The sequence below is a fragment of the Protopterus annectens genome, chromosome 15.part0 (assembly GCF_019279795.1).
Source record: "Protopterus annectens isolate FY-2018-M chromosome 15.part0, PAN1.0, whole genome shotgun sequence".
Lineage (NCBI taxonomy): Eukaryota > Metazoa > Chordata > Ceratodontiformes > Protopteridae > Protopterus > Protopterus annectens.
In genome coordinates, this window is record NC_056749.1 from 422,539,505 (window position 1) to 422,565,786 (window position 26,282).

At 37.3% G+C, this 26,282-nt stretch overlaps 1 protein-coding gene across 1 annotated transcript in view; it reads right to left on the minus strand.

Annotated features, from left to right (window-relative positions):
- Positions 1-2,298: 2,298 nt before the first annotated feature.
- GPR50 (G protein-coupled receptor 50) overlaps positions 2,299-26,282 on the minus strand; it is a 50,397-nt gene continuing 26,413 nt past the window's right edge. Inside the window, exon 3 of the mRNA XM_044057278.1 lies at positions 2,299-3,293. Within this exon, the coding sequence (XP_043913213.1) occupies positions 2,428-3,293 (866 nt within the window). The 3' untranslated portion in view covers positions 2,299-2,427. The remainder of the gene's footprint in view (positions 3,294-26,282) is intronic.

The following is a 26,282-nucleotide window of genomic DNA, read 5'->3' on the forward strand; positions in this document are numbered from 1 at the left end:
CCCCAAGGGTTATAAACATTATGCCAATTATGAACATACAGCATAAATTCCAGTGAACGAGAAACTTAGAAAATACAGATATTGTCTGCTTTGTGTTTATTTTACAGTGAAATTGGTCTAGTACTTATGCATCATAAAACTCTCAGAGAAAAGTAAGTTCCATTGCTGTGGTACTACTATTCATCAAGCAAGATTTCGGCAAAATAGTTTGTTGATCAGCATGGAACAAGAAGGCATTTTAATGAAAAACCCAAATCACAAAATCAAGTGAGCTAGGCTCCATCTGGAGGAATGACATTCACAGATTCTCATTTAGGGGGAGAACTACTTCAGCATTATTGGTTACAAGTGACTACATTGTTCATGCATTTCAGAGAAATATAACTCAAGTGAGGCATTGATTCTGGAATACTATTATTTAATGGTTTGTACTTAAAGAATATTTATTTAAGGAATGCAGTCTTATTTAGTGGTAGAGCTAGGACTTTTCATCCTTAAGATTTAATGCTGACTCTACTATATGCCCATATGATTATGCTTTAAATTTTGCAGCCTGACTGTAAATAGTTGTCCCTTGAGATAAAAAGTACATAACATTCAGGACCTATAACAAGCCAAATGACTCTTGATCTGAATTAGAGAATTCTGTACTGAGCCACAAAACTGGTACTGGTGTACCATATGACGGACTGGCTTATTAACTGAGCAAACTCCTGCTTGTTGACTATCAAAAACTTGTTACTCAATTCAAGCTGGTTGCGCAAAGTGACCTAGGTACCCTGTCATCACACTTCAAAAACAAAAAAGAAGGAAAAATCGGGAACACTGAGCCACATAAATGGTTCAGCACTGAATCCTGAGATTCCTGGTACACTATTTCATTTATGCACACACAGAGCACAGAACATCATATTAAAGAGTTCCTGTGACTGCTATAATATCACAGACATATCAAGTATGTGCTTTTAATAATGAAAGCACTTACTTGGCTGTTTACTAAACTACTCAGTCCATTGTCCAAGCGTGACCTCACCCCAATATTAGTTCACCCAATATTAAGTTGCTAGGGGTAGTGGCATGTAGAACAAGAGAAGGTTATGTCAGTTCATATAACCATTATTTGCTAATAATATTATCTAAGTCTGACATGTAGAGCAGTATGCTGAACTCACTCTTAATGATTCTTTATGTCAGCATTTGGAATCAATAGTTATAAGTAATGGAACCTGGCAACATGCATGCAGTGAACTTCATAACTGTCTGAGATACTGTCTTGCAGTTAGTAATTTCTGTTCAGAGGTACTATGCCTTATAACACTTATAAAATTCAAGTACATTTTAAATTTGTACAACTCTGTTATTAAACACAGTTTTGCAGCATTTAAAAAACATCATGTTATCCCATTTAAATATTTTCTTAATTTGGGGTAAAAAAATGGAGACTGGGATTTTGAGATGAAATTAAAAACAGAAAATATTTTCTGGAAATAGTAAATCAAATACAAGGACCAAAATAGGTTAGTTAGAAGGATGGACACCCTGGGATTACAAACATGAAGTCTTGCAAAGTTATATCAGTATGTTGCACATTTACTTCATGCAAACATGAGCAGGTGTGTTTATAGACATCGACACACACACACACACACACACACACACACACACACACACACACATACACACACACATATAATTTTAGCACCTATAGGATGTCCATGAATATTTTATTAATTGTTTAAAAATGTGTTCTTTGTTGCTTTCAGATAAGTGCTATAAAAGTACAGTAATGTAAGAAAATAAATATTCTGAGTTCTTTATGCTTACATTTATCAAGTAAGTTTCTTTTACCTTTCTAGCAGTTTGGCACAATAATATTTAAGTTCTAGTGCTGACAGAAAAAAAAATATGTTTCTTGACAAAAAGTACTAATGGGAGCAGTTCATTGTCAATGGTTAGAAATGTACACTTGTCTACACACAGTCCTGCCCATGACCTTAAGTTAGTAGTAGTTTAAGAGTCATTTTGTTGTGTTATTTCAGTGTTTTGGACAACCTCTTTACCACATTTATTATGCAGTTAGTTTAATATAACTTTTATATGTACAGAAAAATGCATTACCACTAGGTTCATCATTCATAAATATCAAATAAAATTAAAGTAATCCATTCAGCTTTCTGACAGTGCATCAATTTAACAGTGAGTGGAATGTTAGTTTTCTGTTTCTGCTTTGAAAATTACTGATGTTGATAAAATGATAACTGCTAAATGCAGCTGTCAAAACAGTTAAATAGTTTGGTTTATCCATTGTCTTTTTCAGTAAAAAAATAATCATAAGGCAAGCAGGTGTAATAGCAATAATTCAAGATGTACTATAGGTTTTAGTGGTTCTGAATTGTAGTTCCTAGGAAATATTTAGTGAGTTCAGTTTTATAGGTAAACTTCGGCATGATTGTCGTTTGTCCCTGCAGGAGATTGTTTGCCTCTTGTGCCATCTGTCCCTCCTTTTGTACTGTCTGTGAATAAGAGTTTTGGTGTCCATAAGAGCTTAAGAATTCTTTTATACTCCTTTCGAAAATTTTGATTGAGAAGTCCATAAATAACAGCATTGAGACAGCTATTGAAGTAAGCCATAAAATAGCTCAGGATAAAGAGCCATTCTGGTACGTTTGGTGCCACTGCAACAGGGTTTATAGCTACTGCGAGACCAATAAAATTTAGTGGTGCCCAGCAGACTGCAAAAAGTACAAAAACTACAAACATAGTCAGAAAATTCTTGAAGTCAGTTGGTTTCTGCTTTTGCTTAAATTCTTGTCTTATGCGACTCTTAACTTGAATGACCAAAACCCATATCCTTAAATAACAAAATGACACTATACATAGTGGTACTATGAAGTGCACAACCACCACCACAATTGTGTAGGTTGAACTCACATCTTGTGTAAAAGTACACGAATACACACGGGGATCATACTGCAGTGAACCAACAAATACGTTTGGCACAATGGCAAGCACAGTCAATGTCCATGTAAGACAAAGGTAAAAGCAGGTTTTCTTTTGATTGTAGAGCCTGTCGTATTTTAGGCTATGGCAAATGTAGCAGTATCGGTTGATTGCAATTGCTGTGATGTTAAACACGGACCCAATGACACTTAGACCCATGAAAAACCCACTGACCTGGCAATGAATATATCCAAGCGTCCATTCATTGTTGAAAATAGCAACAAGGATTAGAGGATATGGATAGACTGCCACCACAAGGTCAGCAACAGACAAGCTGACAACAAAAATGTTACCTACAAGAGAAAGAAACAATCATGTTGTTTCTAATGACATGTCCAGAAAATTAAATGATAACTGAAATATAAGTTCAGCTGCATCAAAGTAACACATTTTCTTGGGCTACATTGAAATGCTTAGCTTTCATTCTAATAAGAAACTGTACACAAACCAACACTTTTATTAAGCATTATTTGACCATACTTTACATGTATGGGAATATGAGTTTTTCAACCTAAAATTACTGCTAACACAAAAAAGTAGAAGAAAAGAAGAGACAAAACGTATTAATACTGTACATTTTATGTTACTTATAATGTTTCTACGATCACTTGCTTCAGCAAATCAAGATTGAAAAACTGTTGGACAATTAAACCACGCCAAGGTAGCTGAATTGGAAGTGTGGATTTTATAAAATGTATGATTTGATTCCTGTGGTATGTTTCTATTTTAATAGTATATTCTTATCAGGCTTAAGGAAATGTGTATTACAAGTATGAAGCATTACTACTGAGGAAAACTGGCAAACAAATCAAACAAAGATGAGAAAGAGAGTGAGTGAAAGAGAGCAAAACAAGAAATATGGGTAGGCTGAAAACTATTTGGACTTGGGTGGGTCATTTCACAGATTGTGTGTAGCCTGCAGATTGTAATGACTGAGTATGTAAAACATCAGGACAGAAAAAGAATCCCTTCTATACATGCATAATTATTAAAGGTTTTCAAAATGGAACATTTTGTCAAGCAGTGGATAGGTATTAAGCAGTAGACTGCATGCTTATAGGGATAGAACCTTCATCAGTTATGTTAGGAACCACAGAAATAGCCAACAACTTTGTACTGAACTTACCTCTAATGGTACCTCCGCCTTTGACCACAAGGATATTAATACTGTTGCATACAAAGTTTGCCTCATCTTCATTCCAACCACCCTTCCATCTGTCCCCATTACCCAGCATACCTCCCATCCCAAAATAACTTTGGGACAAGTCCTCATAGCACTTTCCAAAATTAAAAAAAAAAGAAAAGAAAAATATCAGTCCCACATGACATGAGAGTATCCCTGGATATCTGCTGAGAATTACTACGTCTCATCTAGCAATACTTCCCTATCTACTCTTCAGCTTAACTCTGCCTCTACTAGCTTCATCCCCAAGACATGAAGAACAGCTGCATCTGCACCCAGATATAAAGATAGCCCTTCTACTGACCTTGGAAATTGCAGTCCTATTAGTCTCAGTATTATTTGAAATGCTACAGAATGTATTACAGCTGAACTAATAAACACTGATATGGGTCACCTTTTATCCTTGGAGCCATACTAGTTTGGCTTTTAACAGGCAGATCTTGTCTTCTCATCTTGGTTGAATCGGAAGGGTTACAGAGCCTACTGATAAGGATCATACAGTTCATGCTGTCTACCTATACCTTGCCAAGGTCTATAATACTATCCTATATTCTGGGATTGTTGACAAATTCTCCCAATTTAGCATTAACCTATGCTTAGTATGCTGTTAGATAACTGGCTTCCTGAAAAAAAACCCATGCCATTAAGGCCAGGGATATTTTCTGTAGACAGAAAGCCATTGTGAGTGGTGTCATACAGGGCTCCTTCCTTGGTCCCCTCCTTTTTGTTATACACTTTGGAAATAAAGTTGATATTATAGGACTATGATGTAATAAGCTTACCGATGACTGCAGACTGGGAACAGTTATCAAATCCCATTCTGATACATAAATGTATAAGCCAATTTATCCCCCCTTCCTAATTAGGTCCATCATTGAATACAATGCCCCTTCAACATGTACCTCACTAACCACATAAACCAACTCAAAAGAGTTCAATTTTTTTCCTCATCAAAAGGATCTCGTCTTGGTATCCTTAAACTACTCAGAGAGACTGAAATCCTTGCCCCTCTCCACTGCCTCACATAGACTCATGAGAAGTAATCTGTTATTAGCCTCCTGTACTATGACTGACTCAGCACTCTTTGGTCTCTTTCATATAAATAGGGCTGATGGTAAATCAACCCTTACTCTAGAGACTTAACCGTAGACTACCATATCAACAGCACCAGATCACATGACAGGTGCCTAATCCACTCTAGAGACTTAAACTTAGACTACCATATCAACAACACCAGATGACATGACAGGTGCCTAATCCACTCTAGAGACTTAAACGTAGACTACCATGTCAACAGCACCAGATGACATGACAGGTGCCTAATCCACTCTAGAGAATTAAACTTAGACTACCATATCAACAGCACCACGTGACATGACAGGTGCCTAATCCACTCTAGAGACTTAAACTTAGACTACCATATCAACAGCACCAGATGACATGACAGGTGCCTAATCCACTCTAGAGACTTAAACGTAGACTACCATATAAAAAGCACCAGATGACATGACAAGTGCCTAATCCACTCTAGAGACTTAAATGTAGACTACCATATCAACAGCACCAGATGACATGACAGGTGCCTAATCCACTCTAGAGACTTAAACTTAGACTACCATATCAACAGCACCAGATGACATGACAGGTGCCTAATCCACTCTAGAGACTTAAACTTAGACTACCATATCAACAGCACCAGATCACATGACAGGTGCCTAATCCACTCTAGAGACTTAAACTTAGACTACCATATCAACAGCACCAGATCACATGACAGGTGCCTAATCCACTCTAGAGACTTAAACTTAGACTACCATATCAACAGCACCAGATCACATGACAGGTGCCTAATCCACTCTAGAGACTTAAACTTAGACTACCATATCAACAGCACCAGATCACATGACAGGTGCCTAATCCACTCTAGAGACTTAAATGTAGACTACCATATCAACAGCACCAGGTGACATGACAGGTGCCTAATCCACTCTAGAGACTTAAACTTAGACTACCATATCAACAGCACCAGATCACATGACAGGTGCCTAATCCACTCTAGAGACTTAAACGTAGACTACCATATCAACAGCACCAGGTGACATGACAGGTGCCTAATCCACTCTAGAGACTTAAACTTAGACTACCATATCAACAGCACCAGATGGCATGACAGGTGCCTAATCCACTCTAGAGACTTAAACTTAGACTACCATATCAACAGCACCAGATCACATGACAGGTGCCTAATCCACTCTTGAGACTTAAACGTAGACTACCATATCAACAGCACCAGATGACATGACAGGTGCCTAATCCACTCTAGAGACTTAAACTTAGACTACCATATCAACAGCACCAGATGACACGACAGGTGCCTAATCCACTCTAGAGACTTAAACGTAGACTACCATATCAACAGCACCAGACGACATGACAGGTGCCTAATCCACTCTAGAGACTTAAACTTAGACTACCATATCAACAGCACCAGATGACATGGCAGGTGCCTAATCCACTCTAGAGACTTAAACTTAGACTACCATATCAACAGCACCAGATGACACGACAGGTGCCTAATCCACTCTAGAGACTTAAACGTAGACTACCATATCAACAGCACCAGATGACATGACAGGTGCCTAATCCACTCTAGAGACCTAAACGTAGACTACCATATCAACAGCACCAGATGACACGACAGGTGCCTAATCCACTCTAGAGACTTAAACTTAGACTACCATATCAACAGCACCAGATGACATGACAGGTGCCTAATCCACTCTAGAGACTTAAACGTAGACTACCATATCAACAGCACCAGATGACACGACAGGTGCCTAATCCACTCTAGAGACTTAAACGTAGACTACCATATCAACAGCACCAGATGACATGACAGGTGCCTAATCCACTCTAGAGACTTAAACGTAGACTACCATATCAACAGCACCAGATGACATGACAGGTGCCTAATCCACTCTAGAGACTTAAACGTAGACTACCATATCAACAGCACCAGATGACATGACAGGTGCCTAATCCACTCTAGAGACTTAAACTTAGACTACCATATCAACAGCACTAGATGACATGACAGGTGCCTAATCCAACATAGTCACCGTTTTTAGAAAAAGCTGCTCTAACATATTAAAAACAGCACTTCCAGGCAACCTCTAACTAGTCAGATGGACAGGATGGGTGAATGCAAACTTTCATCAGGGATATGTGGATAAAATCTGGTTCATAGGTGTCTCCCACCAGAACTGGGTGATGTGGCTGAGCTTCTTAATAGTCTCCTTGGCTGTCAGCTTAGTAAGAACATATGAAACTGTGATTCTAAATCACATGAAGTGACCAATTAGTGAAACTGACTGAAAATGTTCAGAAGGGTAGTATGGGGTTCAAATTCAGTTAAAAGAGCTACAGACAGATCACATGCAATGCAATTTAATTTAGAGAAAAAGAAAGAAAGAAATACAGATGAGACAGAAGGATCATTTAAAAGTTGTTAGCTAAATTGTTTGACTGTGAATCAGTGCCTAAAGAAAATAGTTCTATTTTCTTGACTAGAAAGATGATGCTAGATTTCCAGAGCAAACAGTATCCTTAATTAAATGTAATTTTGGTTTAGATGGATTAGAAAATCACAGTATTAACAGAGACAGATGGTATTCAAAGGAAACTAAGATTTGGACTGTAAAACACCCTTACACATCTATTCTGTAGCAGTCAAGCTTGTGAAATAAGAATGAAGGACTTGTTTTTCAATTGAGATTATAACAAGGGGAATTCACTGGAAGGTAGAAAGACAAATGTCTTTCACAAATTCTCAAAATAAAATATTAAGACAAGAACATTTTTTTCAAATTTTGATTATATTCTGTTGAAAAACAGCATTGCTTCTTAGTTCTTTCTTAATATGATTTATAATGTGTATACATTACTCTTGTTAGCTGTGTGCTCACAAAATACTTACAGGAATACAACAGTGGATCATTTTGAATAAAGTTTTTTTTTACTTTTCTTTTTACGTGCTAAATATGTAAGATCAAAGGTCAGTTTTATGTTGGCATCCTGTGTGTTGTTATTTAAAAAAAAACATTTTTAATTTCAGTGGATTCGATTTTAATAAACTGCAAAATTTAAATGTATTTCATGTACATGAAATGTATTGCATAAAAAAATCTACACATTTAGAAAGAATTACATGTGACAAGGAATTGTGTCACAATTTGTTTAAATTGTTAATCAGAAGAAAATATGCTGTATTAATAGCATTGATAAAAACAACTATTAGGAATTAAATATTGACATAAACTAATAAATTAATATAAAGTAATAAACAGTAAAGTACTGATATTACATTATCAATCCTTATAATGAATGTCAGAAATGCAAATTACAGGGACATTGTATGTACTGTCTATAAAATGTATAGATTTTACTGATGGAGATTAAAGCAAGGATAAAAATGCATATTATGTCTGGCTGGGGACATGGTGTGGATATACTTTTCAGATTCTTAGGGCAAGAATGCTAGACAAAGCCAAAATAATGGGGGGTCAAAAGCCCCCAAACAGGGAACATTTTTAAATATCTCTTTATAGACATTGAAAGTTGATATGTTAACAGGTTTTGCATTCATGTGAATTTTCTGAAGGGTATGAAGTCTGAAACTCAAATATATGACATTATTTAGTGACTCCAGTCCCAACTGATTTGCCAAAAAACTGCACATTTTATGAGGAACAGACCAAAAATAAGAGAGCAAAATCTGGATGTTCTTAAAAAAGCTGGAGAGGTGAGAGCTATGAATATGGATCAATTAAAGAATACAAAAGGAAAACAAGAGCCAGCAAAACAAGACCCAGAGAAATACTATTTATTTTATAATACATAAGGACAGCAAAGAAATTGCACAGACCGGTTTCGGCTGGTAATCTATACACAACCTTCTTCAGTGTAAAATAAGCATGCTCAAAGCTGTCATTTAAATAGGCTGCAAACAAATCTGATTGGTTCAAACTAAAACTTATCATTCAACCCGGGTGGAAAAAGACCACCCAACTTAACAATCCATTTTTTCTCTTTTGAATATAATAATGCATGCCAACCCGTTTTGTTAGATTTTTTACCCCGAATGATATCAATAATGGTTAACATAAAAGAAGCTGAAGGATGTGATAATTGATGTTTAAATAAAGCATTGTTAATTCTACCTTTTTTGATGTTGCTAATATGTTCCGAAATTCTCAATCTGAGTGGCCTTGAAGTTTGACCTATATAAAAGGCTCCACATGAACATGTAGCTAAGTAAATAAGCCAATCTGAACTACAATTGGCAAAAAAATTTTATCTCATATACAGTGGAAGAATTTCTGCTGGTGAATTCTTTGGTTTTAGATATTTTATTACAATTGATGCAATGTCCACAGGGATGACAACCCGTAAGAATGGATCCTGTTAAGGTGGTTTGGATTGGTTCAGGATTATCTGTATCATGTCCATGTTTGTAATGACTGAATGTGCTACCTAGATTTCTACCTTTCCGAAATTAAAAAAGACATCGATTGGGGATAATGGTAGATATGTCAGTGTCATATAATAACAAATTCCAGTGTCTTTGGATACTCTGAATAAGGTTGTCTGAATTTCTGCCATATGTAGTAGTAAACCTGAGGGGTTGATTGGGAGAACTGTGATCGGTCCTGTAAGTTAATAAGTTTTCCCTATCCATATGACCCACTTGGTGTATGGCATCGAAGACATGGCCCATCTTGTAATCCCTATTCCTGAATCGGTTGATGAGGTCTTTGTTTTGTTCCCTATAGGATGTATTATCAGAACAAATATGTTTTAGTCTGATAAATTGAGATTTGGGAATGTTTTTGCAGATGTGTGGAGGATGAAAACTCGACGCATGTAATATAGTGTTATATTCAGGGTGTTTCCTGAATACTTGAGTCCCTAGGGTATGATCAAATAATCTATTGATAGATACATCTAAAAACATGATGTTATTGTGATCATAATGTAAAGTAAAATGTATACCCCATCGATTGTTATTGAGATATGCTAAAAATTCAAATAGTCCTTCAAGATCGCCCTTCCATACTGCACAGCAATCATCAAGGTATCGTCGCCAAATATCAAGATGTTCAAGATATATGTTGTTACTGCTGTTGTATATCAAATCCTTCTCCAAATAAGCCATAAATAGATTGGCATAGATGGGCGCAAAGGAGGAGCCCATGGCGGTACCCTTGGTTTGCCAGTAGCAGACATCTTGGTAGAAAAAAACATTATTAGTCAGGACATAGGAGGCCATATCTAATAAAAATTCATTGAATTCACATGTATATAAACCTGAAATCTCCAACCTATATGATAAAGCTTCTAATCCACTGGAATGAGGAATGTTCTGGCAAACCAAGGGTACCGCCATGGGCTCCTCCTTTGCACCCATCTATGCCGATCTATTTATGGCTTATTTGGAGAAGGATTTGATATACAACAGCAGTAACAACATATATCTTGAACATCTTGATATTTGGCGACGATACCTTGATGATTGCTGGGCAGTATGGAAGGGCGATCTTGAAGGACTATTTGAATTTTTAGCATATCTCAATAACAATCGATGGGGTATACATTTTACTTTACATTATGATCACAATAACATCACGTTTTTAGATGTATCTATCAATAGATTATCTGATCATACCCTAGGGACTCAAGTATTCAGGAAACACCCTGAATATAACACTATATTACATGCCTCGAGTTTTCATCCTCCACACATCTGCAAAAACATTCCCAAATCTCAATTTATCAGACTAAAACGTATTTGTTCTGATAATACATCCTATAGGGAACAAAGCAAAGACCTCATCAACCGATTCAGGAATAGGGATTACAAGATGGGCCATGTCTTCGATGCCATACACCAAGTGGGTCATATGGATAGGGAAAACTTATTAACTTACAGGACCGATCACAGTTCTCCCAATCAACCCCTCAGGTTTACTACTACATATGGCAGAAATTCAGACAACCTTATTCAGAGTATCCAAAGACACTGGAATTTGTTATTATATGACACTGACATATCTACCATTATCCCCAATCGATGTCTTTTTTAATTTCGGAAAGGTAGAAATCTAGGTAGCACATTCAGTCATTACAAACATGGACATGATACAGATAATCCTGAACCAATCCAAACCACCTTAAAAGGATCCATTCTTACGGGTTGTCATCCCTGTGGACATTGCATCAATTGTAATAAAATATCTAAAACCAAAGAATTCACCAGCAGAAATTCTTCCACTGTATATGAGATAAAAGTTTTTGCCAATTGTAGTTCAGATTGGCTTATTTACTTAGCTACATGTTCATGTGGAGCCTTTTATATAGGTCAAACTTCAAGGCCACTCAGATTGAGAATTTCGGAACATATTAGCAACACCAAAAAAGGTAGAATTAACAATGCTCTATTTAAACATCAATTATCACATCCTTCAGCTTCTTTTATGTTTACCATTATTGATATAATTCGGGGTAAAAAATCTAACAAAACGGGTTGGCATGCATTATTAAATTCAAAAGAGAAAAAATGGATTGTTAAGTTGGGTGGTCTTTTTCCACCCGGGTTGAATGATAAGTTTTAGTTTGAACCAATCAGATTTGTTTGCAGCCTATTTAAATGACAGCCTTGAGCATGCTTATTTTACACTGAAGAAGGCTGTGTATAGATTACCAGCCGAAACCGGTCTGTGCAATTTCTTTGCTGTCCTTATGTATTATAAAATAAATAGTATTTCTCTGGGTCTTGTTTTGCTGGCTCTTGTTTTCCTTTTGTATCGTTGTTCCTTTGAGCCGTGCAATTGCTTCCGTGCAAACATTGTTTTGTATTGTTTCAATTAAAGAATAACAACTAGGTAAAATGTAATTACTTTGTAAACAATATTGACAGTGTAATTAATAACTGTTACATGAATATGTCTTACATTATTATATAACTATATCTCTTAAAAATATCTCAGATATCATTGAGATTTTAAGACAAAGTTATTTTCTGAAAGTTATTAAATAATTGATAGCATATATATATTTATTTTAATAGAGAACCTGTATTATGATAAGGAGTACAATTTTTCTCTACTTATGATTAAGGAAGTATATACAATAACTTTTTGGACTCCAATGAAGCCTGTTAGAAAATTCAGTTTATTTAGTTTATATTCATATAAACTTCTTGCAGAACACAAAAGAAAAAGATCTAGTAACTTATATAAAAATGGATGTCTCTAAATATACATATTAGTATATCAAACATAGTCAATTGATTCATAATCTTATAAAGATGTGATTTAAATCTATAAAAAAAATCTAGAGGACAGATACCTTATATTATCAAAACTAGAATTTTCTCAAAGCATGAATTTTACATGAATCTGTGAAATTTCTATTAAAGGTGCAAGGAGATACAAAAATTGCAAGCATAACTGAAAGAGAAAGCTGTTATGTGTAAAAAGTGTCAAGAAAAAATGACTGAAGCACCTTTGTTCAGTATTATAAAGGATTGTATTAAAGCAAATTGTGTAATTCAGAGATGGCTGACGAAATAAAACTGTATGCCCTTTAACTTAAGTGTTTATGTAAGAAACAATTTGCATTAAAGTGAAATCACAAAAATGTCCCTTATATAATCTGTGACATATGCAAATGTGTGTCAATACATCTGATGAACATATTAATTTGGGACAACACAAGAGTCCATGTTCTGTTACTTGTACAAAATACATTACAAAGAAATGGATGGGAAAACTACCCTAACTATAGAAATCATATTACTGTTTAAACTTAATTTCTAATTATGTGAATACAATTTTTACATAAAAACACAATCTTCGTTAATAGATGCCAATAATGCTAATTAATTGAAGCTACACATCCTGTTTTATTAGTCACATTAAAGCTTAAGTGACAATAATAAATACTAGAGAGGATTATTAATAATGCAACTAATCAATGTCAAACAAACTAAAAGTTAACTTTTTAGATACGTTACAAGTTAGACAAAAGTGACGGATATCTTCACCATTGCTCACATTTACAATGTAAACCTTGGTGTATTGTATAAAAAGAAATAACCTAGGTGTTAAATACATATAAAGGGACTAAGTTAATTAGTTATTCAGTAATTTGTTTAAATAAAATGGCATAAAAACAAAGCTTCTCTCATATTCTTTATTTTTTGTGAGCAACCACAGCAAACTATACCTAGTAGTTGCTTAACTCTACCTCCTATCACAGGGAAAACTGCCATACAGAAGACAATGCTGCTACCACAGTTGTAATATGGACTCCTAAATGTTGCTTCTGTCTGAAAATAGAATCTTACCTAATCTTATGCTACTTCAAACAATGTATGCAGATTTATAATATATTCTCCAAAGCTAAAATATCAGTGTACCACCCTAATAAAAGTCAAATGGCTACCCAGTCAATAATAAGCTATCTACTTAGTTGAGACCCTCCTATTTAAACTCATTCAGGAGACACCATAACTTTGTTAACATACTTATAATTAACACACTGCCATATTACAGGTAAAGGTCACTTTCAGGATCTACTCCAAGCCTGTATTGTTCACTACCCAATCTGAATTACACCAGTCATGCCTTTTAAATCCTTAAGCCCAAATTTTGAGATATCATCATTGGACAAATAAAATCCATACTCACAAAATTCTACCTTAAACTAAAATACATATATATATATATATATATATATATATATATATATATATATATAGATACACATACATATATCCTTAAATAGAATGTAAATGCTACCCAAGTAATGTAATTACATAAAAAATTGCACCCAACATACTTTATTAATCCTATTTCTAGTCACTCTCTTAATATCATCAGAGTGACTTACTCCTATAATAATTTGTCCTCTGTACTTAGTTCTTTCATTCACCTCACATATCTAATAAATACCCTCTTTACTCATTCCTATATACCTACTCTCCTCTTTCCCTGTTCTGTTATATCTTTCAATTTTCTCCCTTAAAATCTTTATGCAGCTACTTTTAACTGTTCTACAAGATAGCTGCCAGCCTCTAATAACAGCAGTCACATGTTGATAAGTAACTTCCTTTATATTTCTGTATCATTCCCTGCATTCTCATGTGATGTGCAATGTACATAAAGTGAAATGATGCTGTAAATACTGATATGTTACTTTAGTAGTTTAGGTTGTGTTGTGTTTTTGTGTTACTCAATATTTAATATTTTCTTTTGGTACTGAGTTATTAGTTTTTATTTTGTTTATGTATTATTTATTCATTAGTTATGGTGGGGTTTAGTAACATGGTAGAACATGCTGCTTCTTCCAGGGTTCCCATTGTTTGCAAGCCATGAACAATTCCACCTTAACTCTGGAGAAATTAATGTTTTAAGTGCTGCTTAATCATAGTTGCATGCCATGGCTTAATTTGGGTTCTGAACTGATATCCTTTAGAGGATTTCTGACTCAACACCAGCTTTATGGAACAGGATGGCACTTTCTCATGGATAGATGGGTATTTTTACTTTAGATTAGGTTAGAATAATTATAGTGTGGTACATTCTGAAATCTGGGGGAGGCATGGTAAGGTTATGGGAGGTTATGTTAGGTAAGCCTCTCCTTTCTCATGGATGCCATCGCAGGGTCCATGATTTACTGTACTGCCTGAGTATGGAATTGTTTAAAATTTTCATTGAACTGACTGTTTTTTCTCTCCATTACCAAGAGGAGGTACACCACTGCTATAATGTGTAACAAATGGGTAAAGGTGGTACACTTGCTAATGCATTTTACTTTGTCTCTGTGGAGATGGTTATGTGGTGATGGGCATTCCAGTCACTTTGGCGTTACCCAGCGAGGTCCCAGATGATGAAAGTAAGATGGTAGCGGATGTCTGAATCACTACGGTGATGAGCAATGAGGTCATACCTGTGAGAACACTAACTGGGCAACAGCTAATGGCTTGAAGGAAGTGGATTCTAAGGTAATGGATTCTGTTTGGGGAAGCTCTGGTTGGTGTAGTGGTGCACAATGGGGCTACAGGTAATTTCTATTTATTTATTGCTTTTTAAGGCATGTCAGTGCTGGTGGGGAGTTGGGTAGGTTGGGTGGAGTCACAACAATTACGGTACCAAATGGTAGTGGGTTCTGTGTTTGGTTGTCTAGTTGGTTGGTAATCACCCCAGTGCTATTACAAAGTTTTATGGTATGGTAATTGAGTAAATGAGTTTGGGTATGCTAGGTTATGAGTTTAGGGTTGTTACTTTATCATTGGAGAGGGATCATTGGTTTGCTTTTAGCCGTTTAGGTAACAGATTAATTTTGTCATTTATGTGATGGGGATTTGAGAGGTGATGGCTTGGATACAGTTTGGTTAGGCATGATTGGGTACATTAAATAGTACCAAAGTTAACATTGCATTCATTGGGTGGTAAATAGGGTTCAATGTGCCTTGATGGTATGCAATTGCCTCTATGTGGTCTTTAGTGGCAGTGGGCTAAGGTTTGGTTGGCCAGTTGGCTGGTAATGCCCTTGGAATCTTTGTGAGGCTTTCATTGGTTGTAAGGTAAGGATTTAGTTCATGGGCATTTGGTTATGCTAGGTTATGACGGTATGGTTACTACCTTAGCATAGGAGAAGTATTAGAGGTTTGTTTTTAGCTGTTTAGGTATCTGGCTATTTTTGGTGTTATGTGATGGGGTTTTAGGAGGTGATAACTCAGATCCAGCTTGGTTGGAAAGGAGAGGGTATAGCAAATGATATTTGGCGTAATGCTTTAATGGTGGTTATATTGATGGAAATTTGTCAGAGAGATGAGGAACAGCCTGGTCAGGCTGGTGAGTGGAAAAGAGGGGCAGGGTTGCCCTCTTCTGTTCCCCTCTGGTGTTGGTTCAAGTCAATTATTTGGGAAGGAAAGTGAATGGTTCCACTGCCTGATAAGCAAATAAGCAAGCAGAGATGCTTATTTGGTTGGAAGTGTGATGCAATAAATTAAAGGTGAGCAGTGTAACGCTGCCTTGTAAGTGTGAGGATAAGTGAACAAGTGGGAGATGCTGCTTATCAAGAGTGAATGGTTACGCTGCCCTTATGGTTATTTGTTTTATGTTTTCTCTCCATGGTTATTATCACCTGTGTCATGTTTTTGGTGAAATTAATAACTATTTGTTAACAATCATGTTTGTGGAAGTTTAATAAAGGTCATCAAATGTCATTCGCTGGGATGTGTTTATTGAAGTGGACCAGGACAAATGAGGTGTGGAACAGACCGTTTTGTCCTGGGACAGCTTCAAGCGGGGTTAGATAAATAGAGTAGCAGGAATTAAGAGGATAAGGGGGGGATAGGTTTAAATAGGATTTCGGGATGTTTGGGAGAAAATAAGGTAAGAGTAGGGAGGGGCTTAAAGGGTTTTATGCAAGTGTAACTGGGATAGTAGTCACATTTTAGCATGAACTTACTAGTCTGCCTCCCTTCCCTTTTTATTAGTGGGGATTTTGGTTATTTCAGTTGGGTAGGGCGGAGAAGAGGGACAGGCTTGCCCTCTTCTGTTCCTCCTCTGGTGTTGGTTCAAGTCAATTATTTGGGAAGGAAAGTGAATGGTTCCACTGCTTGCTAAGTAAATAAGCAAGCAGAGCTGCTTATTTGGTTGGAGGTGTGATGCAATAATTGAAGGTGAGCAGTGTAACGCTGCCTTGTAAGTGTGAGGATTAGTGAGCAAGTGGGGGACACTGCTTATCATGGGTGAGTGGTTATGCTGCCCTTATGGTTATTTGTTTTATGTTTTCTCTCCATGGTTATTATCACCTGTGTCATGTTTTGGTGAAATTAATAACTATTGGTTAACAATTATGTTTGTGGAAGTTGTGTGATGTGTTTATTGAAGGGGACCAGGACAAGTATTTTACTGGCCAGTTGTAATATTTCAGCTTAAGCAAGAGGTGGGGTACCAAACTGTTCAGTGTGCAATTCATGCCATAACAGTAATTTAACAGAAGAAGATTTTATTTTTATTTTATTTCATTCCAACACCAGTTAACTCACTAAGCATACTGGTCCAAGGACTCTTTTTAGGTACAGCTGGGGCCAAAAGGCATGCAATTAATGTCATACTCAAGACTGTATGCAATAACATATGATGAGTTACATTAGATGAATAAGGAATATACATATCAGTAGATAGTTTATCACAGTAAATACAACAGAAACAGGAGGTGTACATTTCTTTTAATTGTAAGTATAGTTCAACAATATTCACACAATATATCAAGCCTCACACAATATGATATGAATGTAATTGCTAAGTATTCAAGAATAGGGGCATAGGTAAGGCCATGGTGAGTAGAGAGTGGGGAGGTTAGTTGCTAATGAATTGAAAGTAAACTGATGTAGCTGGGTTAGGAAAGTAGGAGAAAGTTACTGAATACATTGTTATTATAAAAATATACAAGAATATTTATACTGTATTTAAGATTTGCATCAGCTTGAAGGATTCATGTTGACTCACCAAAGGTAGTTTTGGGGAATGTAAAAAATCGAAAAATATTTGCAAAACTGCCTTCAGAGAACATTGCAAAGTTTTGTTTTTGCTGGGGGGAAGTGCCACTGTACCCCATACCCAGCCAAACTTAGATATACCCACTCTAAGGCTGCACAATAGAGGAGAGAATTAGGTAAACTCCACTGCTGATGAATAAAATTTCAGCGAACTTATTTCGACCATTTTATGTTTAACAAAACTATCTATGGCAACCTAATATGCTCCCAACTTAAATTAGTTTATGAGTTGTTTACACTGCATGGAGTAAGAGAGGAAATGTACTACATACTTAGAGTGTGACATAACGCATATATACTTTTTATAGATATTTGTGGCACCTCTAGCCTGTGTTAGAGCTGAGAATATGCACTGCACTGCATAGTCTGAGATCCCTATATCACTGTGCACTCTGAACTATGTGTTTACCAAACTGGCCACATGCAACTGATAAGCATCTTGCTATTTAATTCATCTTGAATATACACTATACATGTACACAGTTTAAAAACTAAGCTAAAATAATAGCAAATGAAAAAAAACCCACAAACTAGAGTTAGTGATTTTTAATTTCACTTTTGAACAACAAAGTCCTAAATAGGAAATATACTGGATGGATTAGAGTTGGATTTTTATCAGCTTTGTGTTATTGTACACACTTTTGCGATTCTTTTGTTATTCTCACAGCTTGGACAGACAAGGTTTATTAGTATGGATGGAAACAGTTACCAGTTTTGAATAATAACAGGTTCCGTAAAAGGCATTTGTCATGCTCTTCATAATGTGCTCATCCCAAAGATCTGAAAACAGCCACGGTTGTGCTTCATTTGCACAGGTGGTTCATAGTGTGAATATGAGGTGTTAACTGTTCTTCAAGTGCAAGCAGATCCTGTCATGTGTTTTTATGCATATGAAGTACTGAAGTCGTTTAGTATGTAGACTGAAAATGCTCCCTGAAGGGGGGGTTAGAAGATGCAACTGACAATAACAATAGCATGATTGAATTGTAAGGCTCAGTTTGAACATCACCTGTGGCTAGACAATTACCAGTGCTCAGAATTATTTTAGGGTAGATATTGTCCCAATGTAGCAAACAAAGAGAAGATTACAAGTATTAGTACTAAGATAAAATGACACACGTATAAGCCACCAGTGCGACTTACAAAATCATATAAAAAGGAATTTGAGTTCCTTTTTGTACTGCAGTATTGTGGATATATCAAAGACAGAAAATCACTAAAGCTGTTTTAAAATATTAATATTTTCATATAGTGATTCTATCTGAAATAAGGAAGTGAAAGTTCATTAACTGATAGAAAAAATGCCATTTAGAATGATCCTGTTCACGTATGAGTTAATCATTGTCTATACATTATCCTGAGGATTCAGAAAGAACCCTAACTCTCACATTAAAGACTGCAAGTAAAGAGGCCCTGTTTCCATGATGTGGTACTACTGTATTAAAGACATATTAGTCTCAATGAGGAAAGTCCTCATTATTGACTAATTTGCATGTCTCTGAATTGCCAATAAATACCACAAGTGTTGATCAGCATTTCCTGTGGTAGTTAACACTAGCAACGAATTCATCTTGCTAGCCCAGACACTATCCCTCTTTCCCTGTCCTACACACATACACCACATACCTGCCCCTGTGTTGTCAGAACATCAAGACGTCACCTTTTTTCCTGCCTTGGTAAATGATAGAGGATTATAGTCATTTATTAAAGGCAGACATTGGAGTTTCACACTTTTTATCTTTCAGTAAAATGTATTCCAGTGCAAAAGCTATTATTCTACTGACGTTATAAGTTTGTAAGAGGAATAATTAAAATCCATCTCTGATTATATGTCTTTGTATCACTATTAGTTCTGTCTTTCTATAGATTTCTTGCACTACGAAGTTGAGAGAAATGTTTTATGTTCCCTGTCCCTCTCCCAAGTAACTCACAAACTCTTGTAAGCATTGGATAATGCCTGTGATCCCAATTATATGTTAAAACCACTTGTTATATTAACGTATCAGTTAGCATAGTTGGCTAATGCAGATGTTTCTTGCTGCAAAGGTACAGAGTGTGAAGTTGTCCCCCCCACTTTTGTAATTTATTTCCCCATTATATACAGTATATCCCTGGTCTCTACTGGCACTACACAGTACTAATATTCTCTGAGGGAAGTGGAAAGTTACAGGGTTGAAATTCTTCTTAGTGCCTTTTAGGCATGCTTTTTATAGTACCCTTGGTGTCTAGTGTGCCCGCAACTCACAATATGTTTAAGTGCCATTAAGTCATGAGTTGAAAATGCAATCTTGGGTAGGTAGTTGTCCCCCCATCACGAGTCTTCAGAGTGCTAAATGCTAAAGATTCTGTTTCTGTTTAGGTTTTCATTTTTGCAAAATGGTTTGTTCATGCGCTGACACAAATTTTTATGAACTTTAAATATATCTATTTGGTGTTAGATATAATATTCAGATACCTAACATTGAATACATTGTTGAAATAAAACAATTAAGCTCATTATACAAAACAGCATTAATTTACTAGGGCAGCCATGGTGGTGAAGTGGTTAACATTGTTGCCTCACAGCAAGAAGTCCTCTGGTTTGATCCTTGGCTGGGGTGCCTTCTGTGTGGAGTCTGCATGTCCTCCCTGTGATCGCATAGGTTTCCTCCGGGTGCTCCAGTTTCCTCCCATATCCCAAAGACATGCTGTAGGTGGATTGGACACTCTAAATTGGCCCTAGGCATGAGTGCGTGCATGTGTGTGCATTCAGTGGAAGCTTGGAAGCTGGGCTGGCAACTCAACACTGTAAAACTCTACTGCCAATCATGAGCAGACAGGTGATCGCTGTGGCGACCCCTAACTGGGAAAAGCTGAAAGAAGAAGATACAAAAAAACATTAATTTAATGGAGAGAGTCAATGTAATATATTGATCTAAATCTTAATAAAGGTTAATAACAAACTATTTTGAAGATTAAGTAAAGATACAAAACTTTTTGAAATTACAATAATAATCCTGCAGTTTAAGTTAAGTTTCTATGTGTATGGGTGTGTACATGTGTCTGTGTGTGTTTTTGGGGTTCATATTATAAGCTCAAAGGTCCTGTTCAGCGAATAAGAAAAGAGCAACACATATTTACCGAACTGTAAATACACCGAACACCATAAACCGCAAATTTTAAAATCACGAATCATCATACTCAGCCAACCCCACCACCCACGATATACTACCTACCCAAACAAAATAAATAAACCACATACATACACTATATCTAGTCACTTACCTTAACCTGCACCCTAACCCTAAGGTCTGTAACTATTGCACACTTACCCTACAGAGATATACCCAAACAAAATAAATAATCCACACACATACACTTAACAAACCCTTACTTCTAACCCTACATTAAACCTCATATAAATTACCTATCTATGCACTTACCTTCACCCGCACCCTAACCCTAAGGTCCGTAACTATTGCACACTTACCTTACAGAGCTATACCGCAGATGGGCCAACTATGACGAATCGACATTTCGAATTTTCCCATTTTGAACGTTCGCTGTTTTTGTTGTTGGCGCAATACATGTCGCTCTTTTCTTATTCACTGAGCAGGACCTTCGAGCTCCTAATATGAACCAGTGTTTTGGTATATATGTGTGTGTGTGTGTGTGTGTGTGTGTGTGTGTGTGTGTGTGTGTGTGTGTGTGTGTGTGTGTGTGTGTGTGTGTGTGTGTGTGTGTGTGTGTGTGTGTGTGTGTGTGTGTGTGTGTGTGTGTGTGTGTGTGTGTGTGTGTGTGTGTGTGTGTGTGTGTATATAATATATATAATATATAAATGTATATATATATATATATATATATATATATATATATGGGTCACCTTTAAAATCTCGAACTCGCGTTTGCCCGAAACGGAATGCGATGGGACGAGAATACCAAAAACGCAGATGACCGAAAAGGTGAGAACCCGACGGACTCGGTAAGTGTGCGATCGAGTGAGGGATTTAGTGTTAGGGAGCGGACAGGTAAGTGTGCGATAGTGAGGGACTGTGGGTTAGGGGTGGGTTAAGTGAGTTAGGGTTAGGGTGCAGGTAGGGTGTGTGCGATAGCGAGGGACTGTGGGTTTAGGGGTGGGTAAGTGAGTTAGGGTTAGGGTGCAGGTAGGGTGTGTGCGATGGTGAGGGACTGTGGGTTAGGGGTGGGTTAAGTGAGTTAGGGTTAGGGTGCAGGTAGGGTGTGTGTGCCATAGCGAGGGACTGTGGGTTTAGGGGTGGGTAAGTGAGTTAGGGTTAGGGTGCAGGTAGGGTAAGTGTGCGGTAGTGTCGGACCTTAGGGTTAGGGTTTGGGTTAGGGATAGTGCATATGTTATGTAGTGTACTGTGTTGTTTACGTGTAGTGTGTTGGTGTAATGGTTTTCGGTGTTTTGCGTTGTCGGCGTTTTATGTTGTCGGTCTTTTCGTTTCGGTCATTAGTGTGTCGGGCAAACGCGGTTTCGAGGTTTTAAAGGTGATCCATATATATATGTATATGTATATATATATATATATATATATATATATATATATATATATATATATGTATGTATATGTGTATATATATATATATATATATATATATATATATATACATACACATGCGTGTGTGTAAAGAATCCACTGCAACAGAAAATTAGTGAACATAAATAAACCTTACAGTTATTTATTTAGTCATATAAAAATTGTTCATGCTGATTGTTCTGTAATTGATTTTTGATGCCAGAAAAAAATTGTATTATATTTAAAAAAATGCTAAATCCTTGTTATGCATAATGTAACATGCTTACTTATGTATAAAATTTATATAATATAGGTTTGCAAACAACAGATATCAACATTTTAGATAGAGTTTTGATTCCAAGTGCAATGATCATGTGACTTAGTTTCTGTTTAAGTTGACTGTTATTAAATTTGATTCTTGATGCCTGAAGAATAAATTGTATTCTGTCTGAAAGTAAGTGCTTAGCAGTGAAATAAAATTTTAAGTTTTATAAAGTCTACAATTTGTATGGTGTCCCTGTGGTTTCATGCCACTGTACAGTGAGTTAATTGCAGATTTTAATTTTTCATTCTGTGTGTGGCTTTACATTCCATTTTGGTGCTTCTTTGGAGTTTCTGAACTGGATATATCAAGAATCATAAAAAAAACCCATTATAGATTAAAAAAAACAATAGAAGAAAAACATTTAGGTAACAAATGATGCTTTCATTCTGTCCATATTCAAGCACTTAGATCTATGAATGGGAAACAGAAAATGTACCCCAGGACTGCCCTGTGTATTTACTATTGGACAGAAGCAATTCCTTAATGTTTTATCCCATACATGGGTCCCCTCAAATTATCTATGGTTTGATTACAGTTATTCTCATTAGGGTTAGTATATAATTATTGACCAAGAGATGGTTAAGGCCAGTCTATAACTAAATGGGCGAGCACAGAAAGGGAAACTGTCTAGGCCCCCAATGGCAGCTAGCCTAGTACTTATTTATTTATTTTATTTTTATTTAACATTTGTTTACCAGGAAAGTCTGACTTGGAACTAACCAGTTTTCAGTGGAGGCCCGGGGAGAAATGCTCCAGATGTATGTCTTTGCAACGTGGGAGGAACCTCCCATAAATGCAGGGAGGGCATGCAGACTCCACACAGAAGGCAACCCAGCTGAGAATCAAACCAGAGAACCTCTTGCTGTGAGGCAACAAAGCAAACCGCTGCACCACTCTGCCGTTATGAACCTATCTTTTTCTTTTGGCTTTTCCCGGTTAGGGATCGCCACAGCAGATCACCTGTCCGCTCATGATTGGCAGTGGAGTTTTACAATGTTGAGTTGCCAGCCTGGCGCCCAACCTTCCACAGAAGGCACACACACACACACACACACACACACACACACACACACACACACACACACACACACACACACACACACACACACACACACACACCTAGGGCCAATTTATAGTGTCCAATCCACCTACAGCATGTCTTTGGGATGTGGGAGGAAACCCACGAGACCACAGGGAGGACATGCAGACTCCACATAGAAAGCACCCCAGCCAAGGATCGAATCAGAGAACCTCTTGCTGTGAGGCGGCAATGCTAACTGCTCCACCACCGTGGCCGCCTGCTGTTATGAACCTATAATAAGTGAAACTGGAAAACAGAGAGCAATTACTGAAATATTTGATTATGCAAAACATAAAATGATGAACAACTAGAATTTCATTACATATACTTAAATATACAAGATTTCCCAGTTCACAGACTTTGCAGAATATAGTTGTAATGTCTTTTACACCTTAGCATACTATCAGTTAAATGACTCAAAAGATAGCAGCCAGTTTTCTCAGAACCTAATGAGAGATTTCTTAAAAAATAAACTACCACCTGATAGGAACACAGAATGCCTTTTTTTTATTCTAAATACTAATTTAAACCAGTAGTTAATGAGGTATAAAAATTTGGGTTAATGAAGTGGACCTTGGAGAGAGCAACTAGTAGTTATAACAAAAGCAAGGATAGAAGGGTGGCTAACTTTAATTAGCGGAAGAGCCAATGAGATAAAGAACAAGTCAAGAACAGACTGGGATGACACAGAAACACAACAGGCATGCAGTCTTAATGCAAATAGGTTCATAGGTAGGTACTAGGCTATCTGCCCGCCGGCATTTATAAGGCTAGCCAGAGTGTGTCGGCTTTCTCCGCCCCATTGATTAATTAACTGAGCCTCTGTCAAGCAGAGCCAATGAAGTGATCCCGGGGTGTACTTTCTGTTACCCATCCACTCGTCAAGGTTTCTCTTGAAGAGTGTTAGTGAGGGGCTCTGCCTAATGTAGTTAGGAATTTTGTTCCAAAGCATGGGGAGTCTCTGTGACAAGAATCTATTCCTCCAGCATGTTCTATTTATTGTTGCGGTGAGGTTTAGCTCACTAGAGCATGTGGCTCGCAGTGACTTGGATTTCTTTAGGTGGAGCATGTCCATCAATTCTAAGTTGGACATGGCTTTGTAGGTCAGGCAGAGATCACCTCTGAGTAAGCGATATGCCACTGAGTACAGGCGGAGTTTTTTCAGTCGGGCTGCATAGGACATATGTTTGAGGCCAGTAATCCTCTTGGTGAGGTGCTTTTGTGGTCTTTCAAGCTCTTGGAAGTGTCTTGTGAGGTACATCCCAAATGGGGCATTGTACTCTACGATGGGTCTGATGAGTGATGAGTAGAGGGGCACTATAACCTCTTTATTTCTAGATGCGAACTCCTTAGTAATTAGATGGGCCACATAGAAGGATTTCCTAACTACTTTGGCAATATGATTGTCAAAGGAGAGATTACTATCTACCTGGGTCCCCAGAGCTCTTATTACCTCTTCTGTATTAAGGGGGCTGCAGCCTATGAGTAATTCATGGGTGTTTTGTTTTTCACAAATGGGATGACTATGCATTTTTTGGCATTTGGCTTGAGGCCATGACTTTGACACCAGGTGTCTGTCTCAGTAAGGCCATTTTGAAGGATGTCCGTGCCAGCTGGAGAGTCAATTATGACTCCCAGTTTGCAGTCATCAGCGAACTTGGTTAGCCATAGTCCTCCTGTGTTTGCCTGTACTTCTGAGAAATATATGCCGAACAGTAGGTGTCCCAGAACTGAGCCTTGCGGGACACCACTTGTGACTGGATTAGAGTCAGACCTGGAGCCCACTATTCTTACCATGTGAGTTCTGTCTGTAAGCTAGTTGGCAATCCATCTTGTAAGGTAGGGGTTTATGTTCAGGCTGGTGAGTTTTTCTATAATACCCAAGTGAGGAATGGTGTTGAACGCCTTGGTGAGATCAAAGTAGGCTGTGTGTACCACCTTTCCCTCGTCTATGGCCTTGGTAACTGTCTCGAAGAAGTCAACCAGGTTTAGTAGGCATGATCTGCCCTTAATAATGCCGAACTGGGTCGGGTCAAGTGTTTGGAGGTTCCCAATGTCTTTGTTAATGAGTTCCATGATGATGCGCTCCATAGCCTTGCAGACCAGGCTAGTCAGGCTTATGGGGTGATAGTTACCAAGGTCAGTTGTGGCCCCTCCTTTGTGGAGCGGAATAACCATTGCTGTGCACCATTCTATGGGCATGTAGCCTGTGGAGAGGCTGAGGTTGAACAGCGTGTTTAGGTGGGGGCTTAGTTCGTTCTGTAGTTCGTGCAAGACGCAGCCTGGGACACCATCTGGCCCCATTGATGCTGTGTTTTTGGCTTTTGAAAGGGCTGTTTTCACCTGTGCTTCAGTGATTTCTGGGACACTACAATTTTCCGGTATTGTTGTGGGCCCTTTTGAAGGTGAGAGGGAGGTGAAGTTTGCACTGAATCTATCTGCCAGTATGTTGGCAATATCAGTAGGTTCAGTATATTTTGTGCTATTTTCCACTATCTCAGAGCATATCTGTGAGTTGCCACTTAGATTCTTGACATAGCTAA